Source organism: Athene noctua, chromosome 1 (genome assembly GCF_965140245.1).
Source record: "Athene noctua chromosome 1, bAthNoc1.hap1.1, whole genome shotgun sequence".
Lineage (NCBI taxonomy): Eukaryota > Metazoa > Chordata > Aves > Strigiformes > Strigidae > Athene > Athene noctua.
The window spans coordinates 64681911-64698011 of record NC_134037.1 but is presented as its reverse complement, the minus strand read 5'-3'; the positions used below and the strand labels follow the sequence as shown (position 1 = coordinate 64698011).

Below are 16101 nucleotides of genomic sequence, written 5' to 3'. Positions count from 1 at the left end.
TATGAAATGGAGGTTCTGTCATTATGAACTTTCCACGTGTGAAGTGATGGCAGAATAGCTTTAATTAGGATGGGTGAAACAATATGAAATTTTAATTTTGAAGTCTTCAGAGTTGGGATGTTTTCCTCTGCTAGATTCAATTTAATCCTTGAAATGCATTACCAGGTTCACTTGTCAAGAATAATTATTTCAGGTTCTCACTTAAAATCGGCTGCGAGTCCATTAGTGACAGAATCGCTGGTTAACACCGGATTTGCTTCCCTGTTAGGCCGGTCTCGCAGCAGCGTGCGGCAGCGCTGCCACCCGGCGCCCTCGTACAGAAACGCATCCACCGCAGCTAGGTGAAGGTGGTCAAGCGAGCCGAGCTTCTGGAAACAGGGAGTCTGGATTTAGAGCAACTGTTACCACAGATCAGTAACTCTCCACGGGATCTCCAGCATTTTTATGGAGTGCCTTAAGGCTGTTTTAATTCTGTATGGGATTCAGCCTGAAGGCTCCGAGTCATTACAACGCTGCTAATGTGGGTAGATTGTTATGATGTCTTCTCCCTGACAGTTCTTTTGAGGAGCTATATAGCTGTATAACAACTGATGCTGATGATTTTTTTTTTTTTTTCTGAATAGCTATGAAGAAAATCCTGACTTTACTTGAATTCTGAGCTTCTGTTTTTATAGCATGCTCATAAAGGTCTACATAAATTCAACACAAAATGTCTTCTAGCAAATACACATCCATTGTCTATCTCCACATATTTGCTCTTTTCAGGATATAACTTTTTCTAGCAGGTGTTCCACAGAAATGTGCAGTTATCACTGGACATAAAGAAAATCTTTTTACTGATGGAGGGAGGAACCCCTACCGTTTCAAAGTTTTGACTGCTGTGTCCATCCAAGCTTTTCCTGTTTAGTCTAGGACATGTTCTGAAGATTGCCTCTTTAAATATATATTTGCAGAATGTGCAAATGTATGCAAGTAGTTATGATCACATTAACATGGAATGCAAATAAGGTGATTTGGCACCTACTTAATTTGACCTGTAAGTTTATCAGTTGTGTGTGCAATTTTATTCCACACTTATCTAGTTACAAAACTGGTTATCCTGTCCTTATGTTCTCCCCCTCCTGGTCTGAATCCCTCTGTGCAACTCTAACTTTTCTCTGTGACTTCCACCACGAGTATGACTGAAATGCTAAGGATTTCCCACCTGCAGGAACTGTGTCCTCATCTGCCTCTTGCTATTGCTTGTTCTAACTTACCAGATGCTGTGCTGACATCAAACAGGGAAGGCACAGAGGCCATTTCTGACACTGTCGCTTCCTTACTATGTGATTTCATTTTCCTATGCCTTTGTTTCTCAATCCATTGTTTGGGAAGTAAAGAGGAGATGGAGGTGTGGGGGGGCTGTTTCCTGTGTTTGGACATTCTGCAGAGTGGATTTGTGAGCTGCTTGAGACCATCAGTACTAGTGCAGTAAAAATAAGGATATCCAATGTTTAGGACACTGCACATATTTTTGTTCTGTAATTATATCCGTGAGAGTGAACAAAGATGTAATTTCATTATGTTATTCAGCTCTTAATTGCAGGGCTCTGTCAAAAAATCACTCATCAAACTGAAGCAATTGCTTGCTTACCTGGATTTTTGCATTTTCACGTTTCATTTTCAGTTGTGTAAGGTCCAGTTGCAAGGTAGACTGTGGGAAAGTGTAGGGGCGAGAGAAGAAAGCTGGATGGCCCCTTGAGGCAGCCCACAGTGAAGACTAGATGAAGAGTTTTATACAGCTGCATCTTAAGTACTGTGGACTCTGTGCAGAGGACTGTACTGAAGAGTTTGTCTTTGAAGAGGACGTACCTAGGAGCAAGCTGTATCTCTCACATTCCATAGAAATGACATTTTGTGGAATGGTCGTCAGCTACATGCGTATAATACTGCAGGTTAATTATGAGACATCTCCCAAGCTGGCAGCCAGCAGGGAATGAACTTAAACCTGTGGCAGAAGATCAGTCAGGGAGGGAACCATTTGCTCCAGGGCTTAGTTTATAAGGTGAAACTGAACTCAAATGTGCCTTCTCACACTTCTCTGATGATGTACATACAGTATGATGACTCATGCCAGCACTGTTAAACTGTTACCTCTCTGCCGTAAGTGGTACGTCAACCAGCTCCACAATATTCAAACATTCTCCTTAATTTTATAATATATATTATTTTATATATTTGTATTTGTATATAAAAAAAGATACTATTAACATGGAGCTGCTTGGCAATGGTGAGAAAGAGATACTCTGAGAGCATATGTCAAATTTTAGCATCAGAGAGCTCAGAACTCAGGTGAGAGAGGAACTGCAGAGCCTAGTAGAGTTGGGCAACAAATGAATAGGGGGTTTCAGTGTCATAATTTAGGATATAATGTTGTTTAAATCTCATGTTATGTTTGTTCTTGAACTTGGTCTCTTGCTTCTAGTAACCTCTAGTCTTAATTTGTTAAGTTACGAGATACAAAAAGGAAAGGGGGTCCCCACTAAAAATTTTTGACCCATAAAAGAAGATAGCAGGTTGACCTAGAAAACAAGAAGAGAACAAGGGTGGGGTGAGACAAAGGCATCAAGTACCTTTATTGGTCTAGCTTCTAAGGCTGCAGTGACACTGATAAATAAAAGAGGGCCAAGGCTTATTTCTCATAGTGTTTGGTTGTTAGCAGGGTCCTCAGCATGCCTTTGGCCTGTCTGACTAACTTTCTCCCACAAAATGTCCAAGCACGGTTTGGGAATAGCATGAGAGTAGAATAAAACACAAGTATGTGTGGATGTAACCCCGGCCACAGCACTGGCTCTCAGAGAAAGATAATAGTCCAAGGCCTGTTTTAACTATATGAGCAAGTGTAGATATAGATACACAGTCTGAGAGAGAGGATCCTTCCCTACACCCTTATCATTCCTATCTTTACGCCGAATCCAAAGAGCAAAGAGCCCTGGCAACTTCAGTATGCCTAGAACAGCTCATAAGTTTGTGCAGCAGAAGAGCTGGCGCCCTAAGCCTACACCAAGCTTATGTGTGACCCTTCAGCCAGGCAGCTGTCCACTCTGCGCCTCTTTTTCTTCCCATCTGTATAATGGTAACAACCTCCTATAGAAAAACATTTGGTCATGAGGTGGCGGCAAGTGCTGTCTTGTTTAATTTCTGTGTTGACTCTGAGGTGCCAGTGATACAAAAGTCCCTATATAAGAACAAAACAACATGTTATCGGTGAGGAAGAACTGTTCCCATTCTGGTCCGCCGGGCTGTCAGAAAGCATTACAAGAAATAGGATGCTGAAGCAAGAGGCCGCGCTGACACTTGGGTTGCTTATCGCACACGATGGTCTTTGCCTCATCCCTGACGGGGGAGGGAAGTGCCGCTGCAGCAGCCTGGGAAACCATCCAGTGGGACAGTTATCTGTGTGAGCACATCCCTGGGAACTCTCGCTGCCTGTGCCCACTCCGCCTCCCCTGCTGCTGCGGTGCAGGATTTTGCAGATGTTCCTCCCAGAGAAGGCAGCTGCAGCTCTAACCTCCCGGTTTCCATCTCCCCGGTGGTCTGGCTCCACCCGGCCGTGATGGAGCTGCTGATAGTTTGTCCCTTCCCCAGCCCGTCCTTTCACAAGCACTGAGAGGTAGTAGTCAGATGAAGAGGAATTATTCTATGCCTTTTCCCCCCTTTCCTTTTGTCTCCTGGCCATGTAGTTGTCCCTTTCCCTTTTTTCCCTAGTGTTTCTGATCCCTGTTTCTTAAATAGCATGTAAACAACAGAGAGAAAACTCGAATGTGTAGATAATCCATATTTACGGTCAGATATGGTCTTATAGTTTACACAGCAGCCTGAGATGTAAATAAGGGTTGGTGGTTTTCTTCTTGCTTAATGAAATTGGCCTCTTAGAATTTAAAGTGAAGGAATGATTTGCATTGTTTTTTATTCTCCTACTTTTGTTATGATCGGGTTTTTTTTCCGTGCAGGGGGGTTTGGATCTCTCCACTCCCCATGCAAGGACGGTGTAGCTGTGTGCACGCATGCGCATCATCTTGAAAACGCATCTCGTCTGTTTACAAGTTTCAGTTTAAGGGCAAAACCTTAAGGAAAGAAAATGCGTCATCTCGGGATTGTTGTGACCCTAGGGTATGTCCACGCCACATTTGGAAAATGCGATGACTGCATGCCTAGGCCTACTCAAAGTTGTTTTTATACAGCTAGCTCAGATACACCCGTGTCTGAAGTGAACTGAAGACAAATCAGTTACTTGCAGAACTCTGCTGGGTTTGGAGTCTGCCGGCAGCAGTACTTGCAAAGGTAACACATGATTTTTCCCCATTCCTCCCAAAGGAATTTACGTCAGACAAGACATCTCAGGGTTGCAGGAATTCACCAAGCTGTAACCCACCAGTAGCTTTGCAGCATTAGAGACAAAAAAAGCCATTATTACTGGTTGTGCCACTTCCCATCCATAAAGCATGCTGGTCTGAAGAGCATGAAGCAATCCACAGCTGACTAGCGAGCACAAAGTTATATCTACCCTGTGGGCCTGCATCTAGCAGTGCAGCCTTAGTGCGGGAACAGTCAGTGTTATATGGGCCAATAATGAACATGGCCAATTTGAATTGCTGGCTGTTGGGAGAAATTCTGTATGGAGGCTTTTCTAGGTGTATGTATACATGGAAACTGCAGAGTGCTCTGTTGTTTGGTGCCACAGATCTCAATTTCATTGAAATCCAATTTCATTTCAATGTCATTAACAATTCTTTTGAAAACTCATCCCTTTTGGGAGACTATGAGTGATAATCTATATTCAGATATCCAGACAGAAATTAGAAATAACCTGCACTTTCATCAGATGATACCCTCCACTTTGCACACCAGATACATGTGAGTTTTGTTCTCTTTATTACCTGCAATTAGTCAATGTCTTTTGCTTATTTTATTTTTGTTAGCTACAAATAATAATGAAAGGCAATGACAGTGTCATTTTGGGAAAGATTACCTTTTGAAAAATACATGTGATTCATTAACAAGGAAGCCTGTCTTTCTGGGCAGACACTGTTGTGGGGTTACCCATACAAGTGTTTCAAACAAACCTGTGTTTGTGATCCTGTCATATCCGGGGTTCAGACCAGCTTCCCTGCAGAAGAAAACACACAGATTTTCTGTGTCTTTTAATTTCCAAGGTGAGCTGGGAATTTCGACCTTGGAGGCACTTTAAAGAGTGACCTGTCTAGTTTATGTTCTCCTTGTGCACCTTGCAGCTCGGGGGCATGACCATCACTGTGCCCTCGCTGCCCCAGTCAGCACCCAGGACAGCAAGGCATTGTGCAGGTGTTTGCAAAGCGGCTTTCTTGCTACGCTGATGTTTCAGACTGGCAGATTTCCATCCCAGTGAGAGGGTAAGATAAGTCTAAAATGTATTTTCTATAAGGGATGGAAAAATGCTTGCTCCTAGAGATATTATGGACTGTGCACACTGCTGCAAAGCAGTACAACATGGGCACCAAACCCAGGAGCTGGAGCACTGAGTGCAGCTCTGCAAAGAAAGGTTTTTTCTAGTCTCTAGCTGAACTGAAAAATTGTCATGAAGTAGTTGGGTGGAACTGGGTTTCCTTAAAAAAAAAAAAAGAATAGTATTAAAATCAGATGGGACTAAACTATTTTTAGAGAGTTCTTATCTTAAAACACATAGGTCCATAAGCACGTTTTCTATGAACTTGTATCCTGTGATTGAAGGATCCTCTGATACCTCTGATAAGGGCTGAGTTCATGTTGAAACCTTTCCTTTAGTTGGAGAATTTAAAGGGTTTTTTCTTTACTCAGCTGCCTGCTTTCACCCAAAAAAAAAAAAAATATTACAGCAATTTAGTTATCTTTGAGACCTCTGTCAAATTCAGTTGAAATCAGGCAATGAGTTCAAACGTTATTAGGGGAGAATGTATACAGACACTCACGCAGCTGCATCTACATCCACGTAGATACAGAAAGATAAATCAAGTCATCTTTCTTTCCACATGGAGAAAGGGTATATTTTGGTAAATATTAAAATGCATCTCTTTATACAGAAAAGCAAAAAAGCAAACAAAATATTTTCTTTAAAATCATTAACATCAATATTTAAAAGGGTCCCCTGTTTTCCCTTAGCACATTTGCAAGTTCCTTTCAAAATTATGAATTCCCTCAGACTAAATATATGTTTTTTATTTGCAGATATTTTTCTGTAAAATTGCACTAAGCAGCGCAGAAGAATGATTTCACTCATTGTTCTCCTGAGATACATGGTAAGACTCTTAATTCATCTAAGAAACTTGAGATGTTGAAGCCAACTGCCAGTACAGTTTGGGCTGTGTCCTTACAAAAGAAGTCAGTGGACTGAGGGTTCCCAGCCACATAAATGCCTCCGGAAAATATGTTCATTGTCTTCAAAATGGAGATAAAGCTGCTGATTGTTTTAGTCAGAGTAAAGTCGTTATTTACCTTTCTGGATACTGCTGGTTGCTTTTGTTTATTGCTTGTTGCTTTTTGCCTTTTTGTTTGTTGCTGCTCAGAGGCAAGAACGGAGGAAGGTGGAGGATGCTTGAGGGATAGTTTCATCCTCAAGGGGCTTACAATTGAGACAGCTAGATAAAGTGAATAGCAATAGCTGCACGAGAAATAACGGTGTTTACAGCCTCCTCTTATTGTTCCGCTTATATCGCAGCTTTTGGCTTATGGTCATGGCTGTGTTCCTCGCATTTCTCCCTTCTTTGTCTGTGCTGTGTTTCAGGTGGCAAATGAACAGTGAGCGTGGCTAACTCAGAAAGGTGGGGAGGGTGCTGAGTGCAGTCAGGAAGCCCTGCAAAGCAGGGTGGCAAAGAAGCCATGGGAGAATATTCCGAATTTAACTCTTAGTTTTATGCGTATCTCAGATGCCTACCACCTTCTGCTTTCTAGACGGAAACCAGCACCTTGCTATGAGTCTCGAGCAGGCATTAGTGTGGATTTAAGTGGAAATTTTGAGTGGTTAAAGCCAACGGTTAATTTCAATTCAGTGGGTAAATCCAGTGGTTAAAATGGTATTTGAGCATTTGCCGCACCAGTCAGTTGTGCTCAGCTCAAGGTTGGAGGGCTCCAGTCTGTCTCCCCTCGAGAGAATAGCCATTCCTGAGGAATGTCCCAGTGCCGGGGTGAAGCTGCGCTCAGCAGAGCTGCCCCCCCTCCGGCCATAGCTCGGCCTGGGCGAGGCGAGGCGCTGGGCAGCACGGTCAGTCGGCCCCACGCACGACAGCGAGGCCAGGGTAGGAGCTCTGCTTTGAACCGCGCGGGATGGAGATCCAGCCGTGGCAGAGGGAGGTCAAACAGCTCTCCCCGTCAGAGCTGGTGGGACGACGCAGCAGGCCCTGGCCCTTTCCATAACGTGGGCCCAGATGTTTGCTCACAGCGAGCTGCTTTAATTAAACCTAGCCCACGCATGAACCCGGCCGGTGAATCTGGGTCGCTTGGAGGACGCGCCACCTCACTCGGGGCGGGGGGGCCGGGCGGGGGGCGGCGGAATGATGAGAAGAAACATCATCCGTCCCGCAGGGCTGCCCGGGGCGCCTGAGCGCCCGGCCCCGGGGGCTGCCCGAGGGGAGGCAGCGCCCGCGTGGGTCCGTGGGCCCCGCAACCCGGCCGGGGCGGAGGGCTCGGCCCGGGGGGCGGCCCCGCAAGCCCCCGCTGCCCCCCGGCCGGGCGCTGTCCCTCTCCTGCTTTTCGCCTGAAAGTACCCAGGTATCACACGGCACCGGGGGACGGTATTGAAAGAGCAAGTGAAGCGGAAATTTAAAGCCCCTCCGCTAATAATAACAGTATAAATAACCGAAGACGTCTTGTAAACAGTGCGGTCATAACCCCGAAACATTAAACAGCGCGGTGGGATCTGGCGCATCAGCTGCCGGCGGCCGCTGCCGGGGCAAGGGGAGCGCCCCGCGCTCCTCTTCACCTCGGCCTCATCTCTCACGGGCGCGCTGAGCCATCGGTGGGAGATGTTTAAGTTAAAAAATGCTCGGCACCGAGGACCGGGGCCAGAGGGGGGATCCTCCGGCCGACTGTACTTCAAGAGCTAACTGCTCCCGTCCCCGCGGAGCGGCGCGGAACGGCGCGGGCGGCTCCGGCAGCGCGCGGGCGCCGGGATGCGGGGCCGGGCCGGGCTCCCGCGGCGAGGACAGGTCCCGGGGCAGCTCCCGCCCTCCCCCACGGAGTTTTGCTCCCCTTGTGCCCTCCCGTGGCCCGGGGCGGAGGGGCGCGTTGCCGGCGGGGCGCCGGGCGAGCGCGGCCGGAGGCCGGCGGAGGCTCGGTCCTTACCCGACCGAGCCCGAGAGTCGGAAACGAACATTACACCGCAGTGTGTTCAGTGGAAAGGAAGGTTTATTCACGGAAATAGAGCAAAACCTGCTTGAAGAAAATATATCTATATATCTTTAGGGTGAATTACTTCATAGAGATGACTGTCAAAGTCAGTTTTTCTAGGCATCTACATATTTCACAGGTCTCAGACAAAAGATACACGCGTGGTAGGTTTTGTTTGATCTCTGTCTTTTCTCTAGTAGCGCTTGAACCAGCAAGGCTCTTGTTGCAGGACACTCGACTGTACACGCATTTAATAAAGTTAAATAGAGTCGGGATCTCTCGGGGTGGAGTCTTTGTGAGGGCACATTCGGTCTCCTCCGCGCCGGGCGAGCGGCTCTCCCCGTAGCTCGGCCCCGGGGCCCGGGGCAGCGGCGGGGCCGCGGCGTGTCCCTGCCCGCCCCGCCGCCCGCTGCCCGGCCGCGCCTGGAGGCTGCTGGCCCGGCCGCCGGGGCTCAGGATGCCGTCGGGCCGCACAAGCGGTTTGTGTTCACCACTTCTTTCAGGTCACTCTCGGGTTTGCCGGCTACCATAAAAGGCCAAGTCTGTAGCCAGGAAAAGACACGGGTGGGAAGGGGGTTACAGAGGGGGAAAATGCACAGCGCAACGCTTCTGTCGCCAGCGGGTCCGCCTCGGGAGCGCCCCGGGGGATCGAGCCCGCCATCCGCCGCCTGAGCCCGCTGCGGGCAGCGCCCAGCGGGGCTCGGGCCGGGGCAGTCGCCGCCGGCTTCGCCGAGGCCCCTTTTGCCCTTCGCCGGCGGCTGATGCCGCTTCGCCGCCCAGCCGCGGCGGGCTCCCCCCGGCCGTCCCCGGGGCGGCGGGGCCCGTCTGATCAGCGGCGGGACGGAGGGAGGGAGCACGGAGGGAGGAGGAGGAGGAGGAGGAGGAGGTGGAGGGAGCCCCGCCGGCTCCAGCACAGCCGCGTCCCTGCGGCGCGGCCACCCCGCCGCAGCCGCGCCGCCCCCCGCGTTTGGTCGTGAGCGGCGTGGGGACTCTTCCCCGTGGGGGCTCTTCCTCGCGGGAGCCGCCTCACGTCCCGCCGCGCTGCCCGGCCGCGGGAGCCGCCCGGAGCCCCCGGCCCACCTCCCTGTCCTCCCGTGGCCTGGCGGGCAAGTTTTGGTGTGCCTCTGTGCGGGGATGGGGGCTGCGTGTGTGTGTGTGGGTGTTACATCTGGGCTGGGTGTTGGTTTTGTTTTACTTTATTTTTTTTCCCATTTTGTGCTGAGATTTTTGGGTTTAGCCAAAAAATTATCTCCCAGGCCCTTATCAGCTGACACAGCGGGTAATGTACTTTCCCCTAGAATCCAGAGCTCAAAAGGCAGAGCCGGACCCCAGTGAAACATCCTCAGATCTCCTCTGTGACCCCTTTATCCAGCGGGTTCCACACGTGTGGGCAATGTAAAGGCTGGATGTCTAAAAAGAGCCCAGGCAGATCTCGCCCACCCTGGTTTGCATCAGTTGCACGTATTTTTAGAGCTGCAAACTGGATGTTTCTGGCAGCCGGGTATGGTGGGGAGACCCCAGGCTGCTCAGGAAAACTTTTTCTGGGTGATAGGAGCTCAGGAGGGACACCACACAGTCCAGGGAGGCTTTGTGGAGTGTGCCTGGGGCAGACACCCATCTCAGGCAGTCTGAGCGCGTATTTATTTCTCCTTTGACAGTTTATATGGATAGGAGAAATGTCCTGGACCCAGCAAATCCAAGTGGCTGAGCGCAGAGCCCCAAAAGCTCTGTCTTTAAACAGCTAGGGCTTGAAGATTATTATGGCAGGAAACGTTAGGATAGAGAGGAAGGATAAAAATAAATCCTGGGTCATTGGCTTGGGTCCTTCCTAAAACATACCTTTCTCTACCCAAATTTCTATACCTGCTCTGCAGGTAGAAAGCTGCCATCAACCCCTGCTGAGGTTTCTTGGGCATGCCTGGGGCAGTAAAGCCTGTCCCTGCCTATTTGTGGCCAGCGTGGCCCTGCCTCTCCCCTGGAGTGGATCCCAGGAGCAGCGATGGGGCCTGGGAAGCTCAGCTCTCAGGCCACAGGGCGGAAGGGCAGCTGGGACCCTGTTCCCCCTCACAGTACCCCTTGCCGCACCACTTGCCGCCCCACTGGCACCAGGCTCTTGGTGAGAAGCAGAGCGAAAGTTTCTCCCCGCACATGCTCCATCCCAGATCCTCACCCACCTCTCCCCACGCAGACGCACACAGATTCCCCGGCCCCAGCAGGCTGTGACTTACCAGGTTGACTGGGTGGATGTAGCCATTTTCATACTTGTCATTGGCCAGGATCTGCCTCAGGTGAGCGATGTAGCTGGAGGCCAACCTCAAGGTGTCCAGTTTGGAAAGCTTGGTGTCTGGGGGCACCCAGGGCAGGGTGGTCTTAAGCCTGGAGAAGGCTTTGCTAAGGACCCTCATCCTCGCCCTCTCCCTGGCGTTGGCAGCGTTTCTCTGGACCTGCTTTCCCTCCTGGCTCACTCCATTTAAAGGGCTCTTCTTGGGGGGAGCTTTTTTCCTCTTGCCCGAGGCCCCTCTCCCCTTCTGAGGGGAGCCATTCTCGCCATTGGATCCCTCCTCGTTGCTCTCGGTGGACGCCCCAAACTCTTTGTTAGTATCCATTTTCAGGCCATCGCACTCCAGCATCTCCACCTCCTGCAGATCTTCCACATCACTGAGGGACCCAGTGGACATGGTCTGGAAGATGCCAAAGGACCAGCGGGAAGGGGGGAGGGGGGGAAGAAGGGCAGCTCTTCAAATCTGCTTCAAGGCGGCGGGGGGAGAGAATGGGCGCCAGTATTTTCCTCTCCTTACCTCCTCCCCCTGGCACTAAGGTGCGATACCAGTCCAGAGAGGATCCCTTCCCTCCCGCCCTCCAACCCTGCTCTGCCCGTGTTTGAGGGTGGGAGTGAGTGTGTGTGTGTGTGTGTGTGTGTGGGAGAGGGAGAGGGAGAGAGAGAGAGAGAGAGAGAGAGAGAAAGAAAGCTGAGGAATTTAGTGAGGACACTAGTAATTTATCTGGGGGATAGGAGAGGCGGATCCAGCCCAGGGGAGGGGCCCTGCCCGCTGAGCACACCACATCCCCAATCACAGACCTTTGCACAGGACAGAGAATGAGGTATCTCGGCAAGCCCTTGCCGAGAGCTCAGAACTGGGATTCAAATCTTCACAACTGGAGCAAAGCAACTCTCTCTCTCTCTCCTCCTGCTCTATCTTTCTATCCTCCCCCTTCCTTCTCCTCCTCCTCTTCTTCCTCCTCCTCCTCCTTCTCCTCCTCCTCCTCCTCCTCCTCCTCCTCCTCCTCCTCCTCCTCCTCCTCCTCCTCCTTCTCCCTCTCCTCCTCCTCCTCCTCCTCCTCCTCCTCCTCCTCCTCCTCCTCCTCCTCCTCCTCTTCTTCTCCTTCCCCACTTCCCATTCCAGCCGGGGTTGCTCTCCTCCTCCCTGCCTCCTAGATGACCCAGGCAGCTGGTGTCATGATTCTTGATGAAAGCCAAAATGGGTCATGAGCAGAGAGAGCAGCAGATCCACCAGCCAAGCCTTCCAGGGAGCTTTGTAATGCATGCCGTCGAAACGCTGTCCTGTAACCTAATCTGGGGGAGATTTGTGGATGATTATATTTGTGAACGCATCCTGTCCAGCTACTAGTGTATTCCAGGAAGGGAGCGCTCCGCCACCCGGCCGGCAGCGTGGACCTCATCATCACAGCCCAGGGGCTGGAGGCAGGAGGATCTGACTTCTTCCTGGGTGACCTCCAACATGTCTTGCTCCCCTCTCACTCTTTGAGTCCCCCCAGCTGTAAGTGTCCTGGACACTGCCCAGTCTGCAGGTGTGCTGGGTGGCTGAGATCCTGGTGGTCCGCAGAGCCCTGACAAGTTGAGGGAGAGCACCGTGCCACCAGGGAGAGTCAGCGTGGCCGCGGATGGGGCGGCGAGGGTGTGAGCTGAAACGAAGGAAGAAGCAGGGGGGTTATTGGATGTTAGAGATAGCACAGAAAAAAATCCCTTTTCTCAGCCTGTTGTTGCAGAGCAGAAGTCAGTGGTTTGTTCTGCTGTATTCATGGAGCGTTTTGTCTGCTGGTTCGTGCATGCTCAAAAGTCAGGGAGTTTTGCCTGAATAAAGAGACAAGATAAGGCCCCTTCTGTGAGAGCAGTGCGAGTGAGGGCGTTAGGCCATATTCTGCTACCACTTCAGCCAAATCTTCCCAATTGTTTTACCACTGGTATGAATGAGTGTTGGGTTGCTGAGTAGTTTGTTGAATGAGCAGATGTATGCTGCAGTTATGATCTTTATGCATATGTGTATTCCATCTCTGCAGAACAGGCTTTTAAAGCAGCTAATCTTGACCTAGCTCTTCTTCCCCTCCATGTAAAATCTTCTAAACCCACACGTGGAGCCCAAAGAGGCCAGTGAAGCATGAACTTGTTCCCATAGCTCCTTTCCTCATACGCTTCCTGAAACCTCACAGGTTCCCCAGCAGTCTGGGCTTTGATAACAGGGAACTAAAGAACTGGGCATGATCTGCACATGGGACCTTTCTGGACACAGTGACTGACCTGTTTGCAGGAGCAGCTCCACTTATTCAGCTGCTTACCTAAGGATTCACATAGCTCTAAACAAAAAGGTACATCCTGAGATGTGACCATGGCATGCAGTGGCTTTGGTGTCAATCCAAGGTCACTGGAGCCACAGGAAAGTCTCTTGCTGATCTATGTGAACATCACATCAAGTTTTCTGCCTGCATTAAACAAAAAACAACCAGCCAACCAACCAAAACCTGGTATGTCTGCCAAACACTATGTACTGTCCAAAGATTAAAGTTTCAGCAGGAGGCAGAGTGTAATTTTTGATAACTAACAAGGAAGTCTTTCCTATCTCTTGATCCATCTTGGTTCCTTGGCTCATGTAAACCAGAAGAAAAAGGGCAGATCTAAACTTTAAACCAGCTCTTTACCATTTGGCTGGAAGGTAACACCTTCCCACTCACAGTAAGATAAGTACAATTAAGATATCATATCTCCAAGCCCTGGGCTTTTGGGAATTCACTAACTTCTAATGTCATGTTATGTTAACTGTGTCCTGCTTGTGTTTTCTCTGTGTATAAACTAAACAGATTGTCAGCATATCAGTCCTAATTAATGAATTAGCTTTGCCTTTTTTTTTTTTTTCTTTCTTTTCTTTATAACATCCTTGTTGAAGATCCAAAATATTACTAATCACCCATGTGGAGATTTATGAGCCTCCTTATTTTCTAGGCCTGATTGTTGTTTGTGCAGGTGGAGATTTAAATGACCATCTCCATTGCAGAGATTTATAGTCCAAGTGATTGATGTTATTATAGAAAGGAGCTACAAGACTCTTACTGGAACAAGGATGGAAGAAAACCAAGTTGAAGTTTCTTGTGTCTCTAAGCACGAATGACCAGAGAGCACAAAACCCCCAAAAAATTTCAGCATCAGAAGCTCCCAGAAGAACAAAACAACAACAAAAAAAGGTATATGCTTACATCCTTTCTAGCACTTATTTTTAACTTTAATTTAGTCATTTCTACAAATTTTTTGTAAAAAGCAGAAGGAGTGATCTTGCTTCTTAAAAATGTCTTTAGTATGTTGCTACATGTGCATTCTGAAAATCAAGGTATGAGTACATGTGTGTTCTGAGCCTTTAGAATTGCCACACATTTGTAGCTTTTACTGACTTACATATATTTTTGAGTTCTCAGAGACAGTAAAATTGATCCTTAATACACACCACACACTTCTGTGGAGACACGGGATACATTTTTGTACTCATTTTGTAGAGATGTGTGTGTGTCTGTGATATATCCTCACATATATTTAGTATAATGTACTTTGAGTCCTTTATGGATGCAGACTATTACACAGTATTTTAACAACATAATTGTCCCTTTTTTTCCCTCTCCAAAGGGGCCAACATGAGCAGAGCTAAAATACTGCATCGTCTCATTTCCCGGTAACTCCTGGTTCCTTATTTGTTTGTTACGTGAGTTGAATCTCTCATTTTCCAACCTTCCTGCTCTTTATGTCCCTCCTGGCAAGCTCGGGGCTTGTACCCCTAATCTGGCTCCCTGTTTCAATCCCTCTCCCCTCACCTGAATTGCCTTGCCCAGTCCTCCTGACTCTTGTTCTGAACTGCAACCCCGGTTTGGGGTAGAGACCAATGGGGTGGAGACAAACCCAGTCCTGTGGGAAGGGTAAAGGTGGCTGTGTCCACCGTGGCAATGGCCTGGCTACTTACGTCTCCAGTTAAATGACTGGGACCACAGAGCAGCTACTGGGTTAATAACTGGCTGGGAAAGACAGATGGAGCTAAAGTCCTTTTGGCCTTTCCAGTACATTCACTTCTTCATTCATGTTTTAAAAAGGAAGTTGAAATACTGGCATGGGGAACATCAGTACAAATCTATGGATTTGCCCTGTAGATGACTTTTTTCTCTGCATTGCTCTGACTACTCAGGAAAGTACATTTCTCTTTTACTTCTAATTGAGACCCACTAAGCCATAAGGTAATTTAGGACATGCCAGGGGTGCTAGGGACAGAGAATCGGGATGCCTGGTATGAAGGGTGCCAGATGGGAGACCTGTGACACATAGGCTTATGTTCGTCTATGGCAGATTACAGATTTCTCCCTGGAAAAAAAAGTGCCACTTTTTATGACTCCAGCGTTGTCTCCCTTGGGCTGAAATAACATGGTAATTTGAAACAGCTTTGGAACTTGAGGCCAAGATTTTTGCAAGTGTCTCATGATTTTGCATGGCATGGCTTGGGTTTTTGAGGGTTTTTTTTTGATGTTCTGTGTCATTTATCAAGGCACCGTATTTTCACTGTGCATTGAACAGTCACCCAGGAAAAACCTCAGTTCCCCCACAGCTGAGGAAAACATAATCAGTAGCTGGTTTTAAAACTGTTCACCCAATTATAATACAGGTGTTTTCCTATATTTGGAGAATAACCAAAGAAGTCACCCACAGGCAGCCAGCTGATCATGACTGATGTTCATTCAGGTTTGAGAGTAATCGGCAATAAAAGTACAACTAGACTAGTGTTTTCAAGTTGCAATTTTTTTTTAAAAAAAAGTGGTTGTGCTGAAATTTCTGCTCACTCTTGGTCTCACCCAAAAACTAAGTAAAATTGTGGAGGGACTTCAGAATCATACTTTTACATACCTTAAGTGAAATAGTACTGCTAATATACTTATATAGGGATATAATATATACTTATATATGAATAATACTAATGATATCTAATACTAATAATATAATACTATTAATAATATAATCCTGCAATATTTTTGTGATAGGAGTCTGTCTTGTCCATTGCAGAGGATGGACAGTGCTGGACAAATGGATCAAAGTTGTTTGCAACAGTGGGGTAGGTTTTCGGAAGGGGCAGAGCACTGAAACCCTCCCACAGCTCCTTTCCAGTGCTGTGTATCTGTTTCTAGTCACAGTTTTGGTTTGAAAGGTAAAAGACATTGTGATAAATAACATAATGAAGTACACAAAGAGAAAAAAGAATGTAATTGCCAAGACAGTAAAAAGGCTGTCCTAGAGACCTGGCCTAAGAGGCACATATTTCTATGTGATACGAGTGTCACTACCCCTGCCCAAGATATCCCAATGTCTTGCTTCAAAGCCCTGAGAAACAGGAGCCTTTTGAGAAACTGTTTTCTAGAATAGTTTATTCCAGGAATAAACCCCAACAATATTTCCCCTATGCT

General features: G+C 48.0%; 1 protein-coding gene across 1 annotated transcript; it reads right to left on the bottom strand.

Annotated features, from left to right (window-relative positions):
* Positions 1–8379: 8379 nt before the first annotated feature.
* On the bottom strand, positions 8380–11206 carry TCF21 (transcription factor 21). The gene is made up of 2 exons (XM_074924162.1): positions 10608–11206; positions 8380–8921 (listed from the first exon to the last, which is right to left on the bottom strand). Exons 1-2 carry the CDS (start codon positions 11055–11057, stop codon positions 8832–8834), a joined length of 540 nt encoding a protein of 179 aa, XP_074780263.1. The 5' UTR covers positions 11058–11206; the 3' UTR covers positions 8380–8831.
* Between the last annotated feature and the right edge of the window lie 4895 nt (positions 11207–16101).